The sequence below is a fragment of the Eubalaena glacialis genome, chromosome 8, assembly GCF_028564815.1.
Source record: "Eubalaena glacialis isolate mEubGla1 chromosome 8, mEubGla1.1.hap2.+ XY, whole genome shotgun sequence".
Taxonomy (NCBI): Eukaryota; Metazoa; Chordata; class Mammalia; order Artiodactyla; family Balaenidae; genus Eubalaena; species Eubalaena glacialis.
The window spans coordinates 128,840,766-128,866,631 of record NC_083723.1 but is presented as its reverse complement, the minus strand read 5'-3'; the positions used below and the strand labels follow the sequence as shown (position 1 = coordinate 128,866,631).

General features: G+C 50.0%; 1 protein-coding gene across 1 annotated transcript in view; it reads left to right on the top strand.

The window, feature by feature from the left end:
- Positions 1-25,866, top strand: part of PTPRN2 (protein tyrosine phosphatase receptor type N2) — a 702,618-nt gene that overhangs the window by 240,040 nt on the left and 436,712 nt on the right. The window contains 4 exon segments of the mRNA XM_061198224.1: positions 7,887-8,244; positions 20,803-21,021; positions 22,262-22,302; positions 23,345-23,724. Of these exon segments, the coding sequence (XP_061054207.1) occupies positions 7,887-8,244; positions 20,803-21,021; positions 22,262-22,302; positions 23,345-23,724 (998 nt within the window).

Sequence of the window (25,866 nt, the reverse complement as noted above, 5' to 3'; positions counted from 1 at the left end):
TAGTGTCTGGCCTTACACTTAGGTCTTTAATCCATTTTGAGTTTATTTTTGTGTATGGTGTTAGGGAGTGTTCTAATTTCATACTTTTACATGTACCTGTCCAATTTTCCCAGCACCACTTATTGAAGAGGCTGTCTTTTCTCCACTGTATATGCTTGCCTCCTTTATCAAAGATAAGGTGACCATATGTGCGTGGGCTTATCTCTGGGCTTTCTATCCTGTTCCATTGATCTATATTTCTGTTTTTGTGCCAGTACCAAACTGTCTTGATTACTGTAGCTTTGTAATATAGTCTGAAGTCAGGGAGCCTGATTCCTCCAGCTCCATTTTTCGTTCTCAAGATTGCTTTGGCTATTCGGGGTCTTTTGTGTTTCCATACAAATTGTGAAATTTTTTGTTCTAGTTCTGTGAAAAATGCCAGTGGTAGTTTGATAGGGATTGCATTGAATCTGTAGATTGCTTTGGGTAGCAGAGTCATTTTCACAATGTTTATTCTTCCAATCCAAGAACATGGTATATCTCTCCATCTATTTGTATCATCTTTAATTTCTTTCATCAGTGTCCTATAATTTTCTGCATACAGGTCTTTTGTCTCCTTAGGTAGGTTTATTCCTAGGTATTTTATTCTTTTTGTTGCAATGGTAAACGGGAGTGTTTTCTTAATTTCACTTTCAGATTTTTCATCATTAGTATACAGGAATGCAAGAGATTTCTGTGCATTAATTTTGTATCCTGCTACTTTACCAAATTCATTGATTAGCTCTAGTAGTTTTCTGGTAGCATCTTTTGGATTCTCTATGTATAGTATCATGTCATCTGCAAACAGTGACAGCTTTACTTCTTCTTTTCCGATTTGGATTCCTTTTATTTCTTTTTCGTCTCTGATTGCTGTGGCTAACACTTCCAAAACTATGTTGAATAATAGTGGTGAGAGTGGGCAACCTTGTCTTGTTCCTGATCTTAGTGGAAATGGTTTCAGTTTTTCACCATTGAGGACAATGTTGGCTGTGGGTTTGTCATATACGGCCTTTATTATGTTGAGGAAAGTTCCCTCTATGCCTACTTTCTGCAGGACTTTTATCATAAATGGGTGTTGAATTTTGTCGAAGGCTTTCTCTGCATCTATTGAGATGATCATATGGTTTTTCTCCTTCAATTTGTTTATATGATGTATCACGTTGATTGATTTGCATATATTGAAGAATCCTTGCATTCCTGGAATAAACCCCACTTGATCATGGTGTATGATCCTTTTAATGTGCTGTTGGATTCTGTTTGCTAGTATTTTGTTGAGGATTTTTGCATCTATGTTCATCAGTGATATTGGCCTGTAGTTTTCTTTCTTTGTGACATCTTTGCCTGGTTTTGGTATCAGGGTGATGGTGGCCTCGTAGAATGAGTTGGGGAGTGTTCCTCCCTCTGCAATATTTTGGAAGAGTTTGAGAAGGATAGGTGTTAGCTCTTCTCTAAATGTTTGATAGAATTCGCCTGTGAAGCCATCTGGTCCTGGGCTTTTGTGTGTTGGAAGATTTTTAATCACAGTTTCAATTTCAGTGCTTGTGATTGGTCTGTTCATATTTTCTATTTCTTCCTGGTTCAGTCTCGGCAGGTTGTGCATTTCTAAGAATCTGTCCATTTCTTCCAGGTTGTCCATTTTATTAGCATAGAGTTGCTTGTAGTAATCTCTTATGATCGTTTGTATTTCTGCAGTGTCAGTGGTTACTTCTCCTTTTTCATTTCTAATTCTATTAATTTGAGTCTTCTCCTTTTTTCTCTTGATGAGTCTGGCTAATGGTTTATCAATTTTGTTTATCTTCTCAAAGAACCAGCTTTTAGTTTCATTGATTTTTGCTATTGTTTCCTTCATTTCTTTTTCATTTATTTCTGATCTGATCTTTATGATTTCTTTCCTTCTGCTAGCTTTGGGGTTTTTTTGTTCTTCTTTCTCTAATTGCTTTAGGTGCAAGGTTAGGTTGTTTATTCGAGATGTTTCCTGTTTCTTGATGTAGGCTTGTATTGCTATAAACTTCCCTCTTAGAACTGCTTTTGCTGCATCTCATAGGTTTTGGGTCGTCGTGTCTCCATTGTCATTTGTTTCTAGGTATTTTTTGATTTCCCCTTTGATTTCTTCAGTGATCACTTCGTTATTAAGTAGTGTATTGTGTAGCCTCCATGTGTTTGTATTTTTTACAGATCTTTTCCTGTAATTGATATCTAGTCTCATAGCGTTGTGGTCGGAAAAGATACTTGATACGATTTCAATTTTTTTAAATTTACCAAGGCTTGATTTGTGACCCAGGATATGATCTATCCTGGAGAATGTTCCATGAGCACTTGAGAAAAATGTGTATTCTGTTGTTTTTGGGTGGAATGTCCTATAAATATCAATTAAGTCCATCTTGTTTAATGTATCATTTAAAGCTTGTGTTTCCTTATTTATTTTCATTTTGGATGATCTGTCCATTGGTGAAAGTGGGGTGTTAAAGTCCCCTACTATGATTGTGTTACTGTCGATTTCCCCTTTTATGGCTGTTAGTATTTGCCTTATGTATTGAGGTGCTCCTATGTTGGGTGCATAAATATTTACAATTGTTATACCTTCCTCTTGGATCGATCCCTTGATCATTATATAGTGTCCGTCTTTGTCTCTTGTAATTGTCTTTATTTTAAAGTCTATTTTGTCTGATATGAGAATTGCTACTCCAGCTTTCTTTTGATTTCCATTTGCATGGAATATCTTTTTCCATCCCCTCACTTTCAGTCTGTATGTGTCTCTAGGTCTGAAGTGGGTCTCTTGTAGACAGCATATATATGGGTCTTGTTTTTGTATCCATTCAGCCAGTCTGTGTCTTTTGGTGGGAGCATTTAATCCATTTACATTTAAGGTAATTATCGATATGTATGTTCCTATTCCCATTTTCTTAAATGTTTTGGGTTTGTTATTGTAGGTGTTTTCCTTCTCTTGTGTTTCTTGCCTAGAGAAGTTCCTTTAGCATTTGTTGTAAAGCTGGTTTGGTGGTGCTGAACTCTCTCAGCTTTTGCTTGTCTGTAAAGGTTTTAATTTCTCCATCAAATCTGAATGAGATCCTTGCTGGGTAGAGTAATCTTGGTTGTAGGTTTTTCTCCTTCATCACTTTAAGTATATCCTGCCACTCCCTTCTGGCTTGCAGCGTTTCTGCTGAAAGATCAGCTGTTAACCTTATGGGGATGCCCTTGTGTGTTATCTGTTGTTTTTCCCTTGCTGCTTTTAATATGTTTTCTTTATATTTAATTTTGGATAGTTTGATTAATATGTGTCTTGGTGTGTTTCTCCTTGGATTTATCCTGTATGGGACTCTCTGTGCTTCCAGGACTTGATTAACTATTTCCTTTCCCATATTAGGGAAGTTTTCAACTATAATCTCTTCAAATATTTTCTCAGTCCCTTTCTTTTTCTCTTCTTCTTCTGGGACCCCTATAATTCGAATGTTGGTGCGTTTAATGTTGTCCCAGAGGTCTCTGAGACTGTCCTCAGTTCTTTTCATTCTTTTTTCTTTATTCTGGTCTGCAGTAGTTATTTCCACCATTTTATCTTCCAGGTCACTTATCCGTTCTTCTGCCTCAGTTATTCTGCTATTGATCCCATCTAGAGTATTTTTAATTTCATTTATTGTGCTTGTCATCGTTTCTTGGTTCCTCTTTAGTTCTTCTACGTCCTTGTTAAATGTTTCTTGCATTTTGTCTATTCTATTTCCAAGACTTTGGATCATCCTTACTATCATTATTCTGAATTCTTTTTCAGGTAGACTACCTATTTCCTCTTCATTTGTTAGGTCTGGTGTGTTTTGACCCTGCTCCTTCATCTGCTGTGTGTTTTTCTGTCTTCTCATTTTGCTTATCTTACTGTGTTTGGGGTCTCCTTTTCACAGGCTGCAGGTTCGTAGTTCCCGTTGTTTTTGGTATCTGTCCCCAGTGGCTAAGGTTGGTTCAGTGGGTTGTGTAGGTTTCCTGGTGGAGGGAACTAGTGCCTGTGTTCTGGTGGATGAGGCTGGATGTTGTCTTTCTGGTGGGTTCGTCCACGTCTGGTGGTGTGTTTTGGGGTGTCTGTGGCCTTATTATGATTTTAGGCAGCCTCTCTGTTAATGGATGGGGCTGTGTTCCTCTCTTGCTAGTTGTTTGGCATAGGGTGTCCAGCACTGTAGCTTGCTGGTCGTTGAGTGAAGCTGGGTCTTGATGTTGAGATGGAGATCTGTGAGAGATTTTCGCCGTTTAGTATTACGTGGAGCTGGGAGGTCTCTTGTGGACCAGTGTCCTGAAGTTGGCTCTCCCACCTCAGAGGCACAGCCCTGATGCCTGGCTGGAGCACCAAGAGCCTTTCATCCACACGGCTCAGAATAAAAGGGAGAAAAAATGGAAAGAAAGAAAAAAAGAGGATAAAATAAAATAAAATAAAGCAATTATAATAAAAAATAAGAAAAAAAATTATTAAGAGTAAATTTATTAAGAAAAAAAATTTTTTTTTAATTTTTAAAAATAGATTTATTAATTTTTTATACTAAAAATAAGAAAAAAATTATTTAGAAAAAATTTATTAAGAAAAAAAATTTTTTAATTTTTTAAAATAAAAAATGTGAAAAAACTTATTAAAAATTTTTTTAAAAATAGAAAATAAGGAAAAAATTATTAAGAAAACATTTATTAGGGAAAAAAAAATTTTTTTAAGCCAAAAAAAAAAAAAAAAAAAAGGACGGACCTAACCCTAGGACTAACGGTGAGAGCAAAGCTATACAGACAAAATCTCACCCAGAAGCATACACATCTACACTCACAAAAAAAAGGAAAAGGGGAAAAGTTAATATATCCTGCTCCCAAAGTCCACCTCCTAAATTTGGGATGATTCGTTGTCTATTCAGGTATTCAACAGATGCAGGCACATCAAGTTGTTTGTGGACCTTTAATCCGCTGCTTCTGAGGCTGCTGGGAGAGATTTCCCTTTCTCTTCTTTGTTCGTACAGCTCCCGGGGTTCAGCTTTGGATTTGGACCCGCCTCTGCATGTAGGTCCCCTGAGGGCGTCTGTTCCCCGCCCAGACAGAACGGGGCTAAAGGAGCAGCTGCTTCGGGGGCTCTGGCTCAGTCAGGCCGGGGGGAGGGAGCGGTACGGAGGAGGCGGGGCGAGCCTGCGGCGGCAGAAGCCGGCGTGACGTTGCAGCAGCCTGAGGCGCGCCGTGCGCTCTCCCGGGGAAGTTGTCCCCGGATTACGGGAGCCTGGCCGTGGCGGGCTGCACAGGCTCCCGGGAGGGGCGGTGTGGAGAATGACCTGTGCTCGCCCACAGGCTGTTTGGTGGCGGCAGCAGCAGCCTTAGCGTCTCATGCCCGTCTCTGGGGTCCGCGCTGATAGCCGCGGCTCGCGCCCGTCTCTGGAGTTCGTTTAAGTGGCGCTCTGAATCCCCTCTCCTTGCACGCCGCGAAACAAAGAGGCAAGAAAAAGTCTCCTGCCTCTTCGGCAGCTGCAGACTTTTTCTCGTGCACCCTCCCGGCTAGTTGTGGTGCGCTAGACCCTTCAGGCTGTGTTCACGCAGCCAACCCCAGTCCTCTCCCTGGGATCCGACCGAAGCCCGCGCCTCAGCTCCCAGCCCCCGCCCGCCCCGGCGGGTGAGCAGACAAGCCTCTCGGGCTGGTGAGTGCTGCTCGGCGCCGAGCCTCTGTGCGGGAATCTCTCCGTTTTTCCCTCTGCGTCCCTGTTGCTGTGGGATCCGCGCTGATAGCCGCGGCTCGCGCCCGTCTCTGGAGCTCGTTTAGGCGGCGCTCTGAATCCCCTCTCCTTGCGCGCCGCGAAACAAAGAGGCAAGAAAAATTCTCTTGCCTCTTTGGCAGCTGCAGTCTTTTTCCCGGACTCCCTCCCGGCTAGCACCGAAGCCCGAGCCCCAGCTCCCAGGCCCCGCCCGCCCCGGCGGCTGAGCAGACAAGCCTCTCGGGCTGGTGAGTGCTGCTCGGCACCGCTCCTCTGTGCGGGAATCTCCGCTTTGCCCTCCGCACCAATGTGGCTGCGCTCTCCTCCGTGGCTCCGAAGCTTCCCCCCTCTGCCACCCGCAGTCTCTGCCCGCGAAGGGGCTTCCTAGTGTGTGGAAACCTTTCCTCCTTCACAGCTCCCTCCCACTGGTGCAGGTCCCGTCCCTATTCTTTTGTCTCTGTTATTTCTTTTTTCTTTTGCCCTACCCAAGTACGTGGGGATTTTCTTGCCTTTTGGGAGGTCTGACGTCTTCTGCCAGCGTTCAGTGGGTGTTCTGTAGGAGCAGTTCCACGTGTAGATGTATTTCTCATGTATCTGTGGGGAGGAAGGTGATCTCCGCGTCTTACTCTTCCGCCATCTTGCCCCTCCCTCCGGCTGCACGTCTTAACTAGATCCCCAAGTATGTACCCACTGACTAAACACTGATTTGTGCCCCAAGGGAGGTGCATGTAGAAAATATGAACGGGCAAGATTTTAAAAGTTGATGGTCCCTGCACCCAGAGGAAAACCATAAAATCAGCCCTGAGTAAATCTCCAAGTGGGAAATTACTCTTTGTCCATGAAATTCGGATGGTGCCATCGTCAGAGGTAGGACGTTGAGATTTCTAGCGTTTTTACAGCTGCTCCAGACGTGAGGGAACTGGGCCTTGTTTTGTCTGGTGGGCAAAACAAAGTGTGACGAGATCATGTCCGGGGAACGTTTACTAAATGAGTGAGGAGGGAAAGTGGGTGGAGGCTGAGGGAAAGGCCATGGATTCGACATCATCTGTAAAACAAGAGGCCCTGGCAGCTTCGCCGGCCAGAATATCGCGGTTAAAAGGATTGGATGGATGGAAAAGGGATTTAAGTGATCAGTAAAGACAGGAGCTGGAGTGAAATAAAAACCGTCAGACAGAGGAGAGGGTCAGTCGCGGGGGAAGCTACTCTGTGGAGTTACAGTACACACCAGTGCAGGCAAAGGGGATGGGTAGACATTCCCCACAGAAGGCATGAGCACGTGAGAAGGGGCTCAGCATCACTCACCAGCAGACCCACGGGAGCGCCCTCACCACTGCATGGCTATGTCAGAGGAAGACAGCTGTAACGTAAAATAAAAAATAGTAAGTGGAGAAATGGAGCCCTCACACGCTGCTGGCGCAGTGACGGTGGTGCTGCCACGCGGGAACACGTTTTGGTGGCTCCTGGACAGTTCATGCAGAGCTGACCACTGCCCAGCACCCCACTCCCAGCCAGGCACGTGCCCGGGAGACATGAAAACATAGGTCCACACAGCGACTTGTACAGGAAGGTTCACAGCAGCGTTATTCACAATGGCCCCAAAATGGAAACAACCCAGATGTTCACCAGCTGAGGAACGAAGAAACCAAAATGTGCTCTGTCCTTAATCAGAATAATTTTCAGTCATCAAAAGGAATTTGACACCAACACGCTACAACACGGATGCACCTTGGAATAATCATGCTCATCGAAAGAAGCCAGACACAAAGGCCCCATTGTGATTCCGTTTACATGAAGTGTCCAAATTAGGCAAATTCATGGAGAAGGGAGGTAGATGAGCAGTTGCCTGGGGCGGGGGGAGGAGGAATGGGAATGGGGTGATGAAGTGTTGTGTATCAGGCGATGTTTGCACCGCTCTGTGGATCTACTGAAAACACTGAATGCGGGGAATCTCATGGCGTGTGAACTGTATTTCAATAAAGCTGTTATGAAAACAACACCGTGGGAGGAATGTGCACGCGGCACCCGGCCCATCGGTGAGTTAATCCGTGGCGCCTGTTTGCGGTGCGCGTTCCGGGTGCCGGGTGCTGCTTAGCGCCTGGAGGTCCAGACCCGGTGCCACTTCAGGGCCTGCCCGTCGATGGCGCTCACCTGCTGTTTGTCCCCCGGCCCCTGCAGGGTGAGGACCCCCCGGCCGACAGCGTGCTGACCTTCGTGGCCCGGACGTCCGCCCTGACCTACGCCCCCGCGTCCCGAGCTGACTTCCCCGGGGACCGCCCGCTGCGCACGCTCCGCCGGTTCCAGCCCGACGAGCTCAGCCCCAAGGTGGCCGGCGGTGCGGACAGGCAGAGTCTGGTCGCCGCACTGGGTGCCTTCGCGGCCCGGAAGCCCCCCGCGCCCCCTAGGGACGGCGACCCCGCACCCCGCAACCTCGTGCGCGCGCCCTGGCGAGAGCCCAGGGTCCTTTCGGCACCGGCGGCCCCCCAGAAATGGCCCTCGCCTCCGGACCCCAGGGATGCCCTGGGCACGGACGACGGTAAGTACCCTTTGCGTGCTTCTCGTCGGCTTGTTTCTGCCTCTCGGGCAGCTGCGCAGGCCGGGCCTCCGAGGGTCTCTCCACGCGCACCAGGCTCCCCCGTAGAGGAGAGGGGCCGAGGTGTGGGAGGGGCCGTCCGTGCTGGCCCTGCTCCTGGGTCGCGGGGACTCGGGCGGCCGATGACTGCGGCGGAGGGGCCTTCGGATCTCCTAGGGGAGGCGTCCTCCGCGTTTATTTCTCGCTGCCCCGACAGTCTCGCTCTTTCATGACTTCATTGATGGAGATGATGAGGGAACACGACTCACAGGCCAAAGCTGGCCCCGCCCAGCGTTTGGCAGATTGAATATAAACGACTTACAAGTCCACTGCCCTTTCCTTTTGTCTCCGCCTCCCCACTCCTGTGGTCAGACTCATGCCCAGCTCCTTGGTTCATGGGTGTTTGCTGGTCCCCATGAGACCGGTCGGAAACGAACGCTGCCCCCAGTGCCGTGGGTGTACTTGTGCCCTTGAAGTGACCGGCCCTCGAGGCCGCAGCTTCGGCCCTTGATGTGAGTCACCCCTGCTGTGGTCGCCCCACGGGAGGAGGGCTGTTGGCCGGTCCTAGCCTCTGTAAGATGCCCAAGGGCCTCATCTGTTTTCTAACAGCCTTTCCCTAAAACCATAAAATATAAAGTGCGAAAAAAAATATATATATATATAAAGTGGGATTTCGATAAAATATGACTTCTCCTTTGAAGATATACAAATAATAACATCAAGCAGGTAACATTAAAAAAATATTGAGTGTCCGTTCCCATTAGCGCTCCCTGTCGGTAAGTGGAGGCTTGATCGGGGCTGCTCTGGTGGGGCTCTTCGGGGAACAGCCTCTGAAGATGCTCTCTCTGCTCTCCAGTGACCCTTATTAACGGCATCATTTGGTTGGCGTTTTCTCCTGTGCTACGTTGCAATGTTGGTTATCTTTTTATATATATTGTCTTCCCATCTGCGCTGTATGCTCTAAAGAGTCATGTAAAATGTTAGTCTTCAGAGCAAACAGAGAGACTTGTAGGATGAACGCCCACACATGCATTGCTGGGCTCCTCTCGCTACTTCTCTCCCTACTTCTGTGACCCTCTCCTCCCCTACGCTGACAGATTCAATCTGACGCTGTCAGATTTCACCTGGCACACTTCAGTATTCCACTGCCAGAGATACGACTCTTGAATAAACCTAACCAAACAGCTTTATCACATGTTAAACTTCATACTAATGTCTTCATATCACCAAATATCTAATCTGTGTTTAAATTTCTCACTTGTAAATTTTCTTTACAGTCGGTTCTTTGAAGGCAGGATCCAAAGATGGTCCACTGAATTGGTGGACATACCTGTTAAGCCCCTTTTAAACTACAAAAGCTTTCTCCTCCCTCTTTTATTCCCTTGCATCATTTTTTTAAAAAAATATTGTTTCAGGTGTACAACATTTTAGTTTGACATCTGTATACACTACAGAGTGATCACCATCAAAGGTCTAATTACCATCCATCTCCATACAGCTGACCTCTTCACCCATTTTGCCCCCATCAACCCCTTCCTCTCTGGTAATCACTAATCTATTCCCTGTATCTATGAGGTTTTGCTTTATTTTGTTTCTTTATTTTAGATTCCACATATGAGTGAAATCATACGGTATTTGTCTTTCTCTGTCCAACTTATTTCACTAGCTTAATACCCTCTAGGTCCATCCATGTTGTAGCAAATGGCAGAATTTCATTCTTTTTCATGACTGAGTAATATTCCATTGTATATATGTATGTACTGCACCTTTTGTTTTGTTTATTTTTAAAGATTTTTTTTTTTTGATGTGGACCTTTTTTTTTTTTTTTTAATGTCTTTACTGAATTTGCTACAGTATTGCTTCTGTTTTATGTTTCGGTTCTTTGGCCCTGAGGCATGTGGGATCTTAGTTCCCCTACCAGGGATCGAACCTGCACCCCCTGCATTGGAAGGTGAAGTCTTAACCACCGGACCACTAGGGAAGTCCCACCACATCTTCTTTATCCATTCATCTGTTGATGGATACTTAGGATGCTTCCATATCTTGTATTGCAATGAACATGGGGGTGCATATATCTTTTTGAATTAGTGTTTTTGTTTTCTTTGGATAAGTACCCAAGAGTGGAATTGCTGGATCATATGGTAGTTCTGCTTTTAATTTCTTGAGGAATCTCCATACTCTTTTCCAAAGTGGCTGCACCAATTTACATTCCCACCAGTAGTGCACAAGGGTTCCCTTTTCTCCACATTCTGTCCAACATTTGTTATTTCTTGTCTTTTCAATAATAGCTATTCTGACAGGTGATATCAATGAGGTGCTATCTCATTGTGGTTTTGCTTTGCATTTCTCTGATGATGAGTGATGTTGAGCATCTTTTCATGTGCCTGTTGGTCATCTGTATGTCTTCCTTGAAAATGTCTATTCAGATCCTCAGCCCATTTTTTAATCAGGTTTTTGGCTTTTTGTCATTGAGTTGTATGAGTTCTTTTTATATCTTGGATATTAACCCCTTATTATTATATGCTTTTCAGGTCTCTTCTCCCATTCAGTAGGGTGCCTTTTCATTTTTTTTTTTAATTCTATTTATTTATTTATTTATGGCTGTGTTGGGTCTTCGTTTCTGTGCGAGGGCTTTCTCTAGTTGCGGCAAGCGGGGGCCACTCTTCATCGCGGTGCGCCGGCCTCTCACCATCGCGGCCTCTCTTGTTGCGGAGCACAGGCTCCAGACGCACAGGCTCAGCAATTATGGCTCACGGGCCTAGTCGCTCCGCGGCATGTGGGATCTTCCCAGACCAGGGCTCGAACCCGTGTCCCCTGCATTGGCAGGCAGATTCTCAACCACTGCGCCACCAGGGAAGCCCGCCTTTTCATTTTGATGATGGTTTTCTTTGCTGTGCAGAAGCTTTTTAGTTTGATGTAGCCCCATTTGTTTATGTTTTGCATTTGCTTCCCTTGCTTTTGGTGTCAGATCCACAAAAACATCTCTAAGATCCATGTCAGTGAGGTTACTGCGTATGTTTTCTTCTAGGAATTTCATGGTTTCAGGTCTTACATTCAAGTCTGTAATTCACTTTAAGTTAATTTTGTGTATGGTGTAAGATTATAGTCTAGTTTCATTCTTTTACATGTGGCTGTTCAGTTTTCCCCACACTATTTATGGAAGAGACTGCCTTTTCTCCACTGTATATTCTTGCCTCCCCTATTGTAGATTAATTGACCATATAAGTGTGGGTTTATTGCTGCGTTCTCAGTTCTGTTCCATTGATCTATGTGTGTGTTTTTGTGCAGTACCATGCTGTTTTATAACTGAGGCTTTGTAGTATAGTCTGAAGTCAGGGAGCTTGATGCCTTCAGCTTTGTTCTTCTTTCTCAATATTGTTTTGGATATTCAGGGTCTTCTGTGGTTTTACAGATTTGAGAATGATTTGTTGTAGTTCTGTGAAATATGACATTGGAATTTTGATAGAGATTGCAGTCAATCTGTAAATTGCTTGGGGTAGTATGGACATCTTCACAATATTATTCTTCTAATCCATGAACAAGGAATGATGACCTTGCTGGGTAGAGAATTCTTGGTTGGAAGTTTTTTCCTTTCAGCACTTTGAATATGTCATGCCACTTCTTTCTGGCCTGCAAACTTTCTGCTAAAAAATCTGCTGATAGCCTCACGGGGGTTCCCTTGTATGTAACAAGTTGTTTTTCTCTTGCTGCTTTTAGGATTCTCTCTTTATCCTTAACTTTTACCATTTTAATTATAATGTGTCTTGGTATGTGTCTCTTTGGGTTCATCTTCTTCAGAACCCTCTGGGCTTCCGGGACCTGGATGTCTGTTTCCTTCCCCAGATTAGGGAAGTTTTCAGCCACTATTTCTTCTAATAATTTTTCTGGCCCTTTCTCTCTCTCCCTTCTCCTTCTGGGGTCCCCATAAAGCAAATGTTATTTCGCTTGATGTTCTCCCAAAGGTCTTTTAAGGTAGCTTCACTTCTTAAGTTCTCTTTTGTTTTGCTGCTCTGAGTTCCACTGCTTTGTCTTCCAGCTGCTGATTCGTCTTCTGCCTCATCCAGTCTGCTGTTGAACCCCTCTAGTGCATTCTTCTGTTCAGTTATAACTTCTGTTTGGTACTTTCTTATAATTTCTGTCCCTTTGTTAAGTTCCGGCTGTGTTCATCCATTCTTCTTCTGGGTTCAGTGAGCATCTTTATGACCATTATTTTAAACTCTTTATCAGCTGAGTTGCTTTTCTCTATTTCGTTTAGTTCTTTTTCAGAGGTTTATGTCTTGTTCTTTTGATTGGAACACGTTCCTTTGTCTCCTTATTTTGCCTAATTCTCTGTGTCTGTTTCTCTGTATTAGGTGTGTCAGCTACCTCTCCCAGTCTTGAGGAGTGGCTTTTGTAGGAGACATCCTGTGGGGCTCAGAGGTGCAATCCCACTGGCCACCGGAGCCCGGGGCTCAAGGGGTGTGCCCGTGTGGGGCACCTGCCCTCCTGTTGTGGCGAGGTCAGGGTTGCGGAGGGGCGCTGGCGGGTGGGGTTATCGCCTGACTGGTCGCGAGCCCTGCTGAGGTGCAGGGGCGGCAGCGCTCTCGGTAGGGTGCTAACAGGTTAGGTGGGGATTTCCACAATGGCGCCTGCAGTGTCTCGGTCCCTGGGGAGCATCCCAAGTGGTCCCTGTTTCTCTAGCAGGTACTTCAAGATTAGTAAGTGGGTCTCCTTCCTCTGTGATCCAGGTGCCTTGCAGTCTGGCACGTTTGCGTTGGTTTTGAGTCAAGTGAGTCTGCACAAGGGCCCTTTAAGAGCGAATTTCCCATTTTCTGTAGTTCTGTAGTTTTCTTAGATGTATTTCCTGTTGGTTTTCAAAGCCAGCTGTTTTGGGGGCTCACCTCTCCTGTGCAGGATCTAGGGGTTGGAGAGCCTCCTGGGGAGCTCGAATCCCTCGCTCCTCAGAGGAAAGATTCATCCCTTTGTGATCCTTCGCAGTTTGTGGATCGCCATGGCTGTGGGTTTTCTCTTGGCGAGACCACCTCTCTGCTTTCCTACCTGTTGATGCTGTCCTTTTACCCACGTCCTGTACTTTCCTGATTGCGCCCCAAAGAGGACGTGTAGTTGTTCCTCTGTTCCACACGTCCTGTGAACCAGGAGCTCGGAGATGTGACTGTCGTGTTCGGCGTTCGGCAAGGAGCCTTCAGGGGGCGGCGACCTTCTGTGAGGGGGACGCTGCCTCCCTGTGGCTCGTTAGCGTCCAGCAGCCCCGGCCACGTAACCTTTCTGGCACATTTCACCTTGACTCTTTGGAAAGTGCTCGATCCCTCAACAAGAGGAGCTTACGTCACCCTACCCCACCTCGAGGGAAGCCCTCGCAGGGCTGCACTTTTCTCTGGAGCATGTCTCACAGTCCGACTTGCGCGTTTGCATGTATTTGATAAACGTTTGTCTCCGCTTGTAGACCATCAGCTTAAGGAAGCCAGCAAACTGTGCTCCTTTTCTCACATTTGCACCCGGGACTCAGCATGTGCCTTGCAGGGTGTTTGCTGAGTGGATGAATGGTTTCATTTGCTCTTCACGTCAACCATGAAAGATGGTGTTATTGTCAAGCTCATTTTCCTGATGAGGAAACGCAGCTTGAGATGGCAGGTGATAGCATTTGTCCCAAAGTCAGATCACTTAAGGCAAAGTGGATGGAAGCTTTTAAGAACCACCTGTCTAAAATGCAGATTTAAACACAGTTTGCTTTGTTTCTTGGGCTAATTGGTCCTGGACGCTAATGTTGTAAGTGGCCATTCAGCTCCAAATTCTAGCTTTCTCTGACATTCATTGTGTGCAAAGTTGTGTGCTGCGCCTTTAGGGGGAGCAGAGGAGTAGAGAAGGGTCACCTGGGGGCAGGGGTGTCAGCCAGGGCTGGAAGGAGGAAGGGTTCTCTTCTTACATAGTGAAAAAGGACAAGGCAAGAAAAGACCAACTTTCTTCTAAAGCCCCAGAGCTTCCCGGGGTTACCTGTCCAGACCAGTCACAGGCAGGCCATTCCACACCACTCACCCCTGGAAAACTGCCCCTGCCATTCGGTCTAACATCCTTCAGAACCTCGGGGAGTGTTCGGGTAGACTCAGTGAGCCATGAGCACAGGATCCCGAGGAAGGCGCAAGCACACAGCAGCCCTGTCCTCAAAACCCAGTTTCACCTTGAAAGCACCAGCGAGAAAGTCAGACGGGAGGCCCAGAGGGCCAAGGTGTGTGACCTCCCCGGGGGCGCAGCCCTGGAGAGCTGGCTGTGCCGGGCACCCGAAGGGTGTAGTGTGGAGGACAGAGACGTGGGTGATTCAGATAGTGGCTGCCCTTGTGCAGGATGGTCGAGACCAATTTGTAGCCCTCAGGGCTCAGGAAAACCCACCCATCCCTGCTCCCGAATCAGTAAATCAGGCCACTGACTTCACGTGCATGGCAAATGTTCATTTGGTAAAAACTTAGAAAAGAGACCCTCTTCCTTCATTTATTCATTATTTACACCTTGTCGCCTTTGAAAAAACTTTAATTCACATAAAATTAAAAGACCAGTGTGCAGTAGGATAATGGCAAGGGCAAACGACAAAGTGTGAAGTGAAGTGTGGGATTCAGACGCGGCTGGTCCAGCTTCTCCTGTTTAGGACACAGTGTCTCAGGTTGTGGCCCAGCTGGGAACACTCCTCGTTAGAGTGTTGCTCTGTATTCTGTGATCCGGTCTCTACGGGAATCAGAATGTGTAAAGGATTATTTGTTGTGCTTTTTATCAGTGGTAGAAGTAGTAAATGGTTACCGTGCAAAACCAGAATGGTAGATGTGTAGAAAGAGGACAAGTCGCCTTTGATCTCGTCACCACCAGGTGGGTGCGTTGAGCGCTGGGCGTGCCTTTTGGTGCTCTGTGTGCGTCTGTGAGGCCTCGCGCTGCACGCGGACCCGGGGTGTGGCCGTGCGCAGCTGCTGCTTCTCTCCGTGTCCCTTCCGTGCGTTCGCCAGGGCTCGATCTTCCTCCGTCGCTGGGTTAAAGTTCAGGCAAGTCCCATGAACTCCGGTCACTCTTAGGTAATAAAAAGTGCGAGGCCACTTTTGTATTTAAATTTTTAAAAATTGTGGTAAATACACATTGGTTTGGCTCTGATCATAGATTGAGTTCCTGTCTGCAGAACTGCAGCATGAAGCGTGCACACCTGGGCATCTACCATCCAACCTTTGCTGCGGGGAGGGAGTTCGGCAGCTCTCACTTTCAGAGGGGGTTTCCATGAATGGGATGGAAATGCCTTGCTGATTCAGCCCATTTAGTGAATGTAGACAGATTCCAGGGGCTGCCCCGGTAGCCCTTCCTGGGAAGTTTGCTCCTGTGGTCTGCATTTGCCACCCAGCATGTGTCTAGGCTGCTCCCCTGAGTGTGCTAATGGTGACGATGAGGGTGATGAGAGTGGTAATGGTGATACTGGTGATGGTGGTGATGATGGTGGTGATGTGTGTGTGCTTGTACGTGCCTAAACCGTGTACTTTCATGTACACGTGGTGATAAAGGCACTTAGGAGCAAAAACTGTTGTGTATGATTGACATCCGCTTTGTGAAAGCAGATTTGTGTGAGGTTAACTGCACACCATTGCTTATTCTCTAAAGCTTGTAGCATTTGTCTGGGGGACCCTATTAAGACATATAATTTCTGTAGGTCAGGCCTGCAGCAGTTATTCATGGGAGCTGATCTCCTACTCCAGGCCTTACATATTTGATGTCCTGACATTTCGTGTAATTGCTCTGCTAGAGCCCACTTGGCACATTGAAAGCTACTTAAAATGTCATTATAAGCCGGCCGGATCTCGGAATTACATGGTGCGGCGGCCGGAACAGAGCGTCTCACTTTGATGCATGTGGTATTTGATTGTGCTCTGCGCCACGGCCCCTCTTCAGTCCACCAGGGCTGGCTAGACTCTTTAAAGAGGATTTCCTCATTTCTGCTCATCTTCAGATGACTGACAGTGGGTGCCTCTGGGCTGACTCACTGTGGTCAACAGCACTTAGGCAGGAGATGATCGCTAACGCGAGTTAATTGCTCTCCTCCTAAGTGGTCAGCCGCTTAGCATCTACCATTGTATACCTAAGGGTTTTTTAGTTATTTTTCACTAATGGTAATCTGAAAAGTTTCTTTTTTGGATGAGAGGAGACAATTTTAGGAATTATATTTTATTATACCATTTTGAAGATGGATGTTTCTTATTATAGTTAGAGAGGCCCACGGAAAGTCTCTCCTGTTCTCTGGTCTTTATCTTAAAGAACATGAGTGTTTTCACACTGCAGGTCTATTTCTGCTCTTCCCTCCAAATAAGGAGAATAGAGCTGAGGGAAGTTAAGGGAAAAGACATGGGGTAACCGTAGGGAGGGTTTCTCTGAGTTATTAAATGTCAGGACAGATTATTGGAAGAGGGGCACAATTTCCCCTTAGCTATTTGGTTATTAGACGTGGTAGACAGACTATACATTTGATTTCATTTTCTCAATAACCCCTTCAAGTGGGAGTTACTGACCCATCTACACAGACAGACCCTGAGACTGGAGCCTGGGTGTGGCTGGCTGCAAAGCACACTTTCTCCAGAAGATCGTGACCCCCTGTTTGTGGTGGGTCTTTTAGGATTTCTGGTCTGACTTGCCCTGTGTTTGACCAGCATTCTTCCTGCCCTGGGTTGCATAAAACAAAACACCACCCGGTGGGATGCCTTGAGGGGCTGCCGAGAGCCCCCAGCCCTGCCCAGGCTCCCCCGACGTTGGGAGCTGACCTCACACAGCTCCTCCAGCTTTGCTGTCCGTTATCACCCACCTGGGCTCTGTTCCGTCCCCTGAACCTCACATCCGGTCCATCTGGACCTGCCATAGAAACACACACAGGCTCCCGCCAGCTCTGCCTGCTGCACCGCCATCCCCAGCTGGGTGCCTGCAGGAGCCTCCTCCGGCCTCCCTGCTCTGACCTTGTCTCAAGCCTGCAGGCCTCTTAAAATTGTAAACCAGATGACGACTCACTGCTCAAAACCCAGCAAGGGCTTCTCATCTCACTCAGCAAAAATCCAGGTCCTTTTCATGGTCTGAGACCCTGTAAAATGCCCCCAACTTCACACCCCCCTTGCTGCTCCAGGTCACCCACTCTGGCCACCTTTCTGTCCTTCCAGTGCCTCTGCCCCAGGGCCTTTGCACTTGCTGTTTCCTCTGCCCGCAGAGCGTTTCCTTAAGATCGTCCCTGGGCTCAGGACTTCCCTTCTTTGGGTCTCTGAGCTTTTCTCCGACAATCCTGTCTAACACAGCATCTTCCCTCCCCACTGCCCCATCTTCCACGCTCTGGATTATTGTTCCCACAGCCCCATCACCACCAGACCTTGTATGTGTTTGTTTTTAATTGTTTATTTTCTGTTTCTTCTACTATAGATGAACGTTCCGTGAAAGCAAGTGCTTTGCTAACTGCATTATTCCTGCACCTTGACAGGCAGCTGAGCATAGACGATGTGCAGCGAACATCTGTGGCGGGAAGGAACGAACGAAGGGCGGGACGAGAGTTCCTGCTCTTGAGCTCTGCTGTTTAGCTTTGAGACCCTCTGGGAGGCCTGAATCTCTCACTGATTATCCGCCTCCCTCATGACCTGGAATGTGTGTCTCCCACCCAGGCAGTCTGAGAGCAGCTGGGGGGAGGGACGTGTGCGGGCAAAAAGGTCACGGGGCGGTGACAGACCCTAGCCCCCTGCACAGAGGTCGGCACCAGGGAGTCAGGAGATGCGGACGTGGCCGCCCACAGGCCAGGCCGTGCCCAGGAGAGTCTGCCTGCTTCAGCCACAGTTCAGTCCACGGCCGACTTGCTACCCAGGGTCTGAACTGTCACCCTGATACCTGTGTGCCCCCATTCGCATTACGGTTCTAGCACAGTAATCCCACTGGTCCTGTTCCTAAGTCTGGAATCGGAGGGAAAGTGGACTCTTAGAAGGAAATGTTCTGGCCAACAGCGCGACTCAGGGGCTTCACTCGGTGGTGAAACATGCTCGCAGAGCACAGTCGGGGCAGGGAGCCCACCTCTTGGACCCTTGTTAGGAGGGACACAGCTCTGCGTTGAGGGTGGTCCAGCGGAGGACAGGAGAGGATCCTCGGGGAACCAGGGCCCTCGGGAAGGGAATGTTCTCCTCGGCCGAATGTCCTGGTTAAGTTTGCGTTCCGCAGAAACACATTTTGGATTCAACACTTGTTAAAAAACGTCTCGTGAGTGTACTCATCCATTTCCTGCCTTGGTCGGTGTCCTGGGACGCCAGGGTGGGTTCTGCCATGCTCTGGCCCCTGGCAGGGACCACGCCTGCAGGGGCCAAGCCTCGGCCTCTACTTTCAGGGCGTTGCGTTTCCTCACCTTTCACGCCATGGCTGTGACAGTACAGACCACTGAAAGTTGATGTGTTTATAATGCTAGAGGCTTAATAAACAGCTAGGTGTTGTTTTTCTTACTGTTTACTCTACCTTAGTTTTTCTCTTTTCTACGAAGCAACGTGTGCCCTTTGTCAGCCCAGAAAAGCAGGAGTTCTGACACCGTGTGTGGTTGGGATCCCTCAAACCTTCAGCCTCCTGCACTGTTCTGTGTCAGGCATGCTTCTCTGTGTTTTTACAGTGTTTCTGTTTATGAGGAAGTGAGAAATATTTTTCCAGGTTCGCTGCTGGAAGTTATTTTTAAGGCAAGCATTTGGTCCCTAAACGTGTCTACGGGGCTGTGGGGGGAGGGATGCAGCGGGAGGTGGGGATGCAGGGGGAGGTGGGGATGCAGGGGGAGGTGGGGATGCAGGGGGAGGTGGGGATGCAGGGGGAGGGATACAGGGGGAGGTGGGGATACAGGGCGAGGGATACAGGGGGAGGTGGGGATACAGGGGGAGGGATGCAGGGGGAGGTGGGGATGCAGGGGGAGGGATACAGGGGGAGGTGGGGATGCAGGGGGAGGTGGGGATGCAGGGGGGGGTGGGGATGCAGGGTGAGGGATACAGGGGGAGGTGGGGATACAGGGGGAGGTGGGGATGCAGGGGGAGGTGGGGATGCAGGGGGAGGTGGGGATGCAGGGGGGCAGTGCCCTCCCCAGGGGCCCAGGTCGGGGGCAAGGACCACGGAGGCAGCAGCCACGGGGAAGTCATCCATCTGCATTTCCTTCCACGGGAAGCTGTGTCAAAGTGCAGGTTTTATTACTGTTTAGGTGTGGTGAGACCAACAGATCAGGAGAGGGTTATCATGAAAAAGATCATTTCCCAGAGGCACGGGCCACACGGGGAAGCACCAGGTTGGTGACGGGGCAGCAGGAGGGGAGCCGTGGGCAGGGCCTTTCTGTGGGTTTGCAGGAAGGAGCAGGCAAGGCAGGACTGGCTGGTGTGAATAATGTCAGTGGGCAGAGGGGCGGCCCCTAGTTTTTGGGACCTGGGCCCGGGGTGCTCAGGGCAGGGGGCCAGTGGCCTGGGAGCGGGGTGGGGCTCTGGGTTGGCTGGTTGGCATTCAGAAGCAGCGTTTGCTGTCTGTACATGTGGGCGGCCCCGGGAACATCAGTCTCTCTGGGACCAGTGAGGCCCAGAGGTCAGAGCATCAGGAGCTCCTGGTTGACACGGAATCAGGGCCGGGGCTGTCACCACCCTGCAGCAAACCTTGTGGGGGCCTCCGGGCCACCCCACTGCTCTCCAGCCTGCGGAGCTTTTCCTAGCATCTCCTGCACTGCAGGTCCAGGGTGAGGGACCATCGTAACTCTTTTTTTTAAAATAATATGAAAATGTCTTTCTTCCACTCTCATGTTTGAAGGATATTTTCACTGTATAATCTAGACTTCTGAATTAGACACCTTTTCTTTTAGTGGTTCAAATGCATCCCTCATATGTAAATGATCCAGTGTGTAATTATGTATCATGTCACGTATGTCATGCTTACAGGGCACTGGGCGCGTCCTGGGGCCACAGCCCTCCTGGCCCCACCTCTGGCTGATTTAACATCTTCTCTACCTTGGTTTTCTGTGCAGCCTGGTGAGCTTGGCTGTGAGAGGTCGTCGTGCGGTTCTCTTTAATTCTTCTTGCGGTTTACCGAGTGCCTCGACTCTCTGAGTTAATGCTCTTCACCAATTTTGGAGAATTTGTGGAGGTTTTTTTCTTTTCTTTGTCCCCTTCTCTCTCTCCTTTCCCTCTCAGATCCAGTCACACTCGTGATGCCTGGTGCTGTGCCAGGTGGCCAAGGTCTGTCCAGTCCTTTCTCCCGGTTCCACGGATGATAATCGTTTCCATTATTTGTCCTCAGATTCACCAGCTCTTTGTTCTCCACCATCCAGTCTGCGGTTCAGCCCATCCAGTGAGCTTGTCAATCTCGAATACTGAACTCTGCACTCGCAGAATTCCACTTGGCTCTTTTTTGCTCCCGCCCCTCTGCTGCGCTCACCGGGGGCCGCCCGTCTGCCCCTGCGTGTAGCCGCTCCTCTGCATCCTTGCGTCCTTGTTCTAACGCTGTCCCTTGTCTCGGTTTGTCTGTTTTGTGTGTGCCGTCTAGGGGCACGTGTTCAGGCTCTGCTGAAGGACCTGTGGAAGCGCCCGGGCAGCGTGGAGGGTCTGAGCGCGCTGGACGTGGCCGAGGCAGCCCGTGCGATAGCGAGCGCGATGCCAGGCGGGGGCGCGGAAGGGGAGCAGGACGGCGCCGGGAGAGGCGGCGGAGGGCCGAGAGGGCAGGCGGGCCGCTCGGGGGCCGCGCGCCACAGAGACGGCGTGCCAGGTGAGCGCCTCCCGGCCGCTTGCCCGCGTGTGCATGTGGCGCGCTGTGCTGCGTCTTTCTGCTGCGAGGTGGGATTCGTGTTAATGATTTGTGTCTGTCTGAACTTTTGCCTCTGAAAGCCTCCTTCGCAGGCTGAGCCTTCCAGAGCACTTATGCTGAAGGGCGAATTGCTCCCTGGAGGAGGGGGCTGTGATGCCTCCGTGCGAGGCTCCGGGTGAGCAAAAACAGGAGTGGGAGAAAGAGGTTTTGTCCGGATTGTGTGAGTGAGTACTGGGGAGGCAAATATTTGAATAATAAAGTGAAAGAGGTTCCTTCGAATGTCTGTTTGAGGCTCACAGCAGCCTCTGAGGCTGCTCCAGGGAGCGAGCAGAGATCCCCACACCCCGGCACACGCACACTGGTGCACACTGACACACGCACGCACACACAGAGACACGCTCACACCCCAGCGCATGCACACTCACACACGCTCACACACCCCAACCCGCTCACACATACATACACCCGCAAACAGCCGCCAGGGAACCTTGGGCAAGGGCCGAGCAGGGCAGGCCCCGTCTCCCCTACCTGACCGCTTCTCAAAGTCGCGGAAGCTACATTAAAGCATCTAACGCAGTGCCCTGCACACAGTAGGCACCCAGGAGCGTGCCAGGTGAAAGGTGCATGTCTCTCCCTCCTCTGTGGGTTGGGACGAGGCTTGCCTGGAAGCTGGAGGCATGGCTTGACTGATGCAGGAAAGGATGCTGGGTTGCTACTCGGACGAGGTGGTCCAGGGGGCGGTGGTCCCTGTCCCGGGGCTGGGAGGGTCTGCAGGAGCACAGGAGCCACACACTGACTCCTGCGTGTGTCCTTAGAGGAGTGGCCACCACAGGAAAGTAACCAGCCTGGAGGCATCTCAGCGTGAGATGTGTGGGTTCGACACCTCACTTTCCTTTTTCGTAACTGCCCACTGCTCCGGCTCAGCGGCTCTTTCTTGCTCTGAGCTAGCTGAAGGATAACACGTGGTTCCCTGGCACTGGCCTCGTGACTGACTGACTTCGTGTCTGAGTTAGTGGGTCACCCCTCCTCTGTCGTGGACTTTATGGAGCGCCATCCCTGTACTGTAAGCGGAGGTTTTCGTTGTCGTGGGAATGAGGCCAGCGTCATCGTGCCTGACCTACTCGGTGGTCGCCCCATACGTGCCGTGACCTTTGTGCTGACGTTCTGGACCGGGATTTTGACGAGCTCGTGTCTTTCACAGATAACAGAGTGCGAGACGGCGGTGCAGGAGTTTACCAGGAGGTAAGATGGGGCGTGTTCGGGGCCTGTGAAGCCCAGAGTCACATTAGTTTTCTTGTCCATAGTTTGGGAATGTACGTGAAATACAAAAAAATTTTTTCCAGAAAAAGATAGAAAAACCCTCATAATCTCAAATTAATATTCCTCAGAACCCCCCCCCCCCACCCAGGGAAACGGGAGGATAACACCCCATGATAAGACTGCACGCGCACTTTGTGTCGTTGAGGTCATCCCTTGTGTCCTGGCTTCCGAGGTTCATTTGACGGACATTCACAGGCTCTGGATCATTTACACCCGCGGTGCTGTCCATGGTGGTCGCCACCAGCCATATGTGGCTGCTTGAACTTAAATCCATTAAATTAAGTCAATAAGAATTCAATTCCCCAGCTGTGCCAGCCACACGTCCCGTGCTCCCTAGTAACTGGGGGGGGGGGGGATGGGGAGACCACTGCTCCTCCATCGTTGCCAAGGGTCCCCTCGACAGTACTGGTCCAGAGGGGTCTGGAAAAGGCTGGGACATGGGTGACGCCCACCCACGGAGCGGTTTGTTGGTTTTCCCTGTTGAAGAACCTCTGCTCATTTGTATTAGTCTTAAGGATGCAGAAAATCAATTCATAAGCAATGGCAGTGATGTGGTTCTACGAAACTCTATTTTGTGGGTGGGAAAGAATTTCTGGTTAGTACTTCTCTTGTCAGATTATGTTAGTGGTTCCTGGTTCAGTGCCTGTTAGCAAGTGGTGAAGAAAACACCAACAATTCTTTTAAATGTCCATCAGAAATAAAAAATGGAGGGTTCGGCTATCCGAGTTGCAGAGGGAGCCATGGGGTCTAGGGACACGTTTCCTAATTCGGGACGCAGAGGGAGAGGCCAGCAGAGCTTGGGGTCTCCAGACGACATGCATTCGGCCAGACCCTGAATTCGCCCTGTGCGGCCCACTCCCAGCCCCGGGCTCACGTACGCCAATGCCTGCTCCCCCACGAGTCCAGCGCTGATGGCTTCTCTGTGACTTGGGGCACATTCTTAAGCTGGTTTCCTTTCTGCCAGGTCAGCCGTTTGGGCGTCAAACTCGGGGACCTCCTGCAGGGTGCTGGGTCTCCATTCCTGCCTGGAGCCCCCCGTCTTGCCGGGTCCTTCAAGACGGAGATCAAGAAATCGGAGGACCCTGAGGCCTCCCCGTCTTCAGAGGAGGATCGCTTTGGGGTGGAGAACATAAAGAGTCAGACCTACTCCAAGGAGCTGCTGCAGAGGCCGCCGCAGCCAGAGCCAGGGCCGGGCGGGCTCCGGGCGTCGCAGCTCCGGGCTCCGGCGGCCCCGCAGGAGGACCAGCGCCCCGGCGCCGGGGCCCGGGGACCCCCCGGCCAAGGCTTGCGGCTGGAAGTCCAGCCTCCCCAGGAGGAGTACGGCTACATTGTGACGGAAAACGAGTGAGTGCGAGCTTTTCATCTCTCCGTGGGTGAGATCCTGGCCCTGCGCAGGCTGGGGAAACGCTTTCATTTTTTTCCCCATCTTCACCTGGAGGTGGAGGGTGGGCATCCCTGGTCTTGCAGGTGTGGGAGGGCAGCCAGGAGCCAGCCCGTCCCCCCGACCCCGTGTTCTGGACCGGGAACCCGAGCTTGAGGGTGATTCTCCACAAAACAAACCCCAAACAAAGCCCTGCCCGGCTCCTTGGTCCTGGCCCCATCACCTGCAGCTCAGACCACAGGGTGCCTGTTGGAGCTGGAGCCGGGGTGTCTCAGGCAGGACGGGTGGTGCGGGGGGCGCCCCGGGCAGCCCACGTTGGCTAGAACTCCAGAAGCTTCAAGTCGTCCAAATACTAGGGTATGAGTCACTCTTCAGAGGGAAAAACGTGCCGCACACCATGGAGTGTTCTGTCCTCCCCTTAATTTTGTGCTGAGCGTAACAAGGGACAGAATCAAATGTCACGTGCCCAGCAAGTGACAAGTGGTCGGCCCTGTTCTTCAGGTGGTCTCACTAACGAATCTGACGTTTGACGCTTTGTAACGGTGTGTTTTCTTCACGGAATGGAAGTGGGGATTCCAAGGGAAAACACGTCTGGCTGGCTGCAGGCACAGGCGTGTGTGTGTGTGCAGGTGTGCGCCGGTGCGTGTGCAGGTGTGCGCGCACGTCCACCCGCGGTTTTGCTTCTGCGTCATCCCGTGCCTCTGGTCAGGCGTCGAGGGAGCTTCCGTGGTTACTCCCCGCGGGGAGGGGGCTACGCCGGAGCGGGAGCCGTCTCTCCTGCTGCCTCCGCGGCCTCTGCGCTCTCACCCGCGCGTGTTCACCGTCGCTGCACCGCACACGGCAAACGCCGCCTGTACCACAGACACAGACCCTGTGTCAAGGCCGCGTGAAAGTGGAGATGGTGTTCTCGCCTGGGCTGGGAGGCCTCCGCAGCACTGGCGCCTCGCTTCTCCAGCCTTTTCATGAAGATGCGCCTGCCCGTTCCGGCCTCCACGCCTCCGGGCCGTGCTCCCCGCACTCTGTCTGCCTTGAGCCCCTTCGCTCAGAACTGGAACTCCCGCTGGGTGTGTCAGAATCACGCGTGACGCAGAGCGCACGGGGGCCTGGGTGGTGCTGTCGCGTCGGACCCTCCCAGCAGCCTGCTTCTCAGTCTGACCTGTGCTGTGGGTTTTCCCTTTCTCAGCAAACGTTGCTGTCGTGTGTGTGTGTGTGTGACGTGTATGTGTATTGCATGTTTATGTGTCTGTGTGTAGCCTGTATGTATCTGTGTGTATCTGTGTTGTGTGTATTTGTGTATGTGTGCATGTATGTATACACAGGTACACGTGTGTGTTGTGTGTAGGATGTATGTGTCAGTGTATGTCTGTGTGGCATGTGTGTATGTGCATGTGTGTATGCGTTTGTGCATACACGTGTCTGTATGTGTGCATGTGTGCGTAGTACATATGTGTCCCTGTGTGTGTGTGTGTGTATGTGTCTGTGTGCATCTCTGTGCTGTGTGTGTGTGGTCACTGGAGGGACCACTGTGCAGCTGCTCTGAGCACCTTTCCTCCCGCCAGGATGTCCTGATGCCCAAGGGCTGGTCCCCGGCACAGGGCACGGGGCTGCTCCTGTCTGGGGCCTGGGGCTCAGCTGCGCACAGAGGAGACTGAGGCCCTGTGCAGTGCTGGGAAAGGATTCTGATCGTTGGGAAGACTTTTTGAGTCCACGTGAACAACGGAGAACAGAGGACGATGGACTTTAGAGCAGGACCATCCAGGCCTACCGTCCTCAGCATCACAGGAAACCCAGTGTGAGTGGACGACGCCTGGATGAAGGGAGACCCATCTCGTCGGGTGTCTCCTCTTGTTCTTGCTGACTTTCCTATAACACAAAGCCACTTCTGAGGGTTTCTTCTCTGCGTCCAGAGTTCATTTTCCTGAGGGCTTTTCCTTGGCCTCACCTTTGGGGCCTGAACATTTACCTGCTACAAGCACGGGTTAAAGAAAAAGATCATTATCTTATCTTGGCTGATTTCCCTTTTTCTCTTTTGCTGTTTCCATTGGATGGAAGATCTGTGGTGCAGCCGACAGCTTTACATCCGGAACTCTCTGTGTATCACAGGG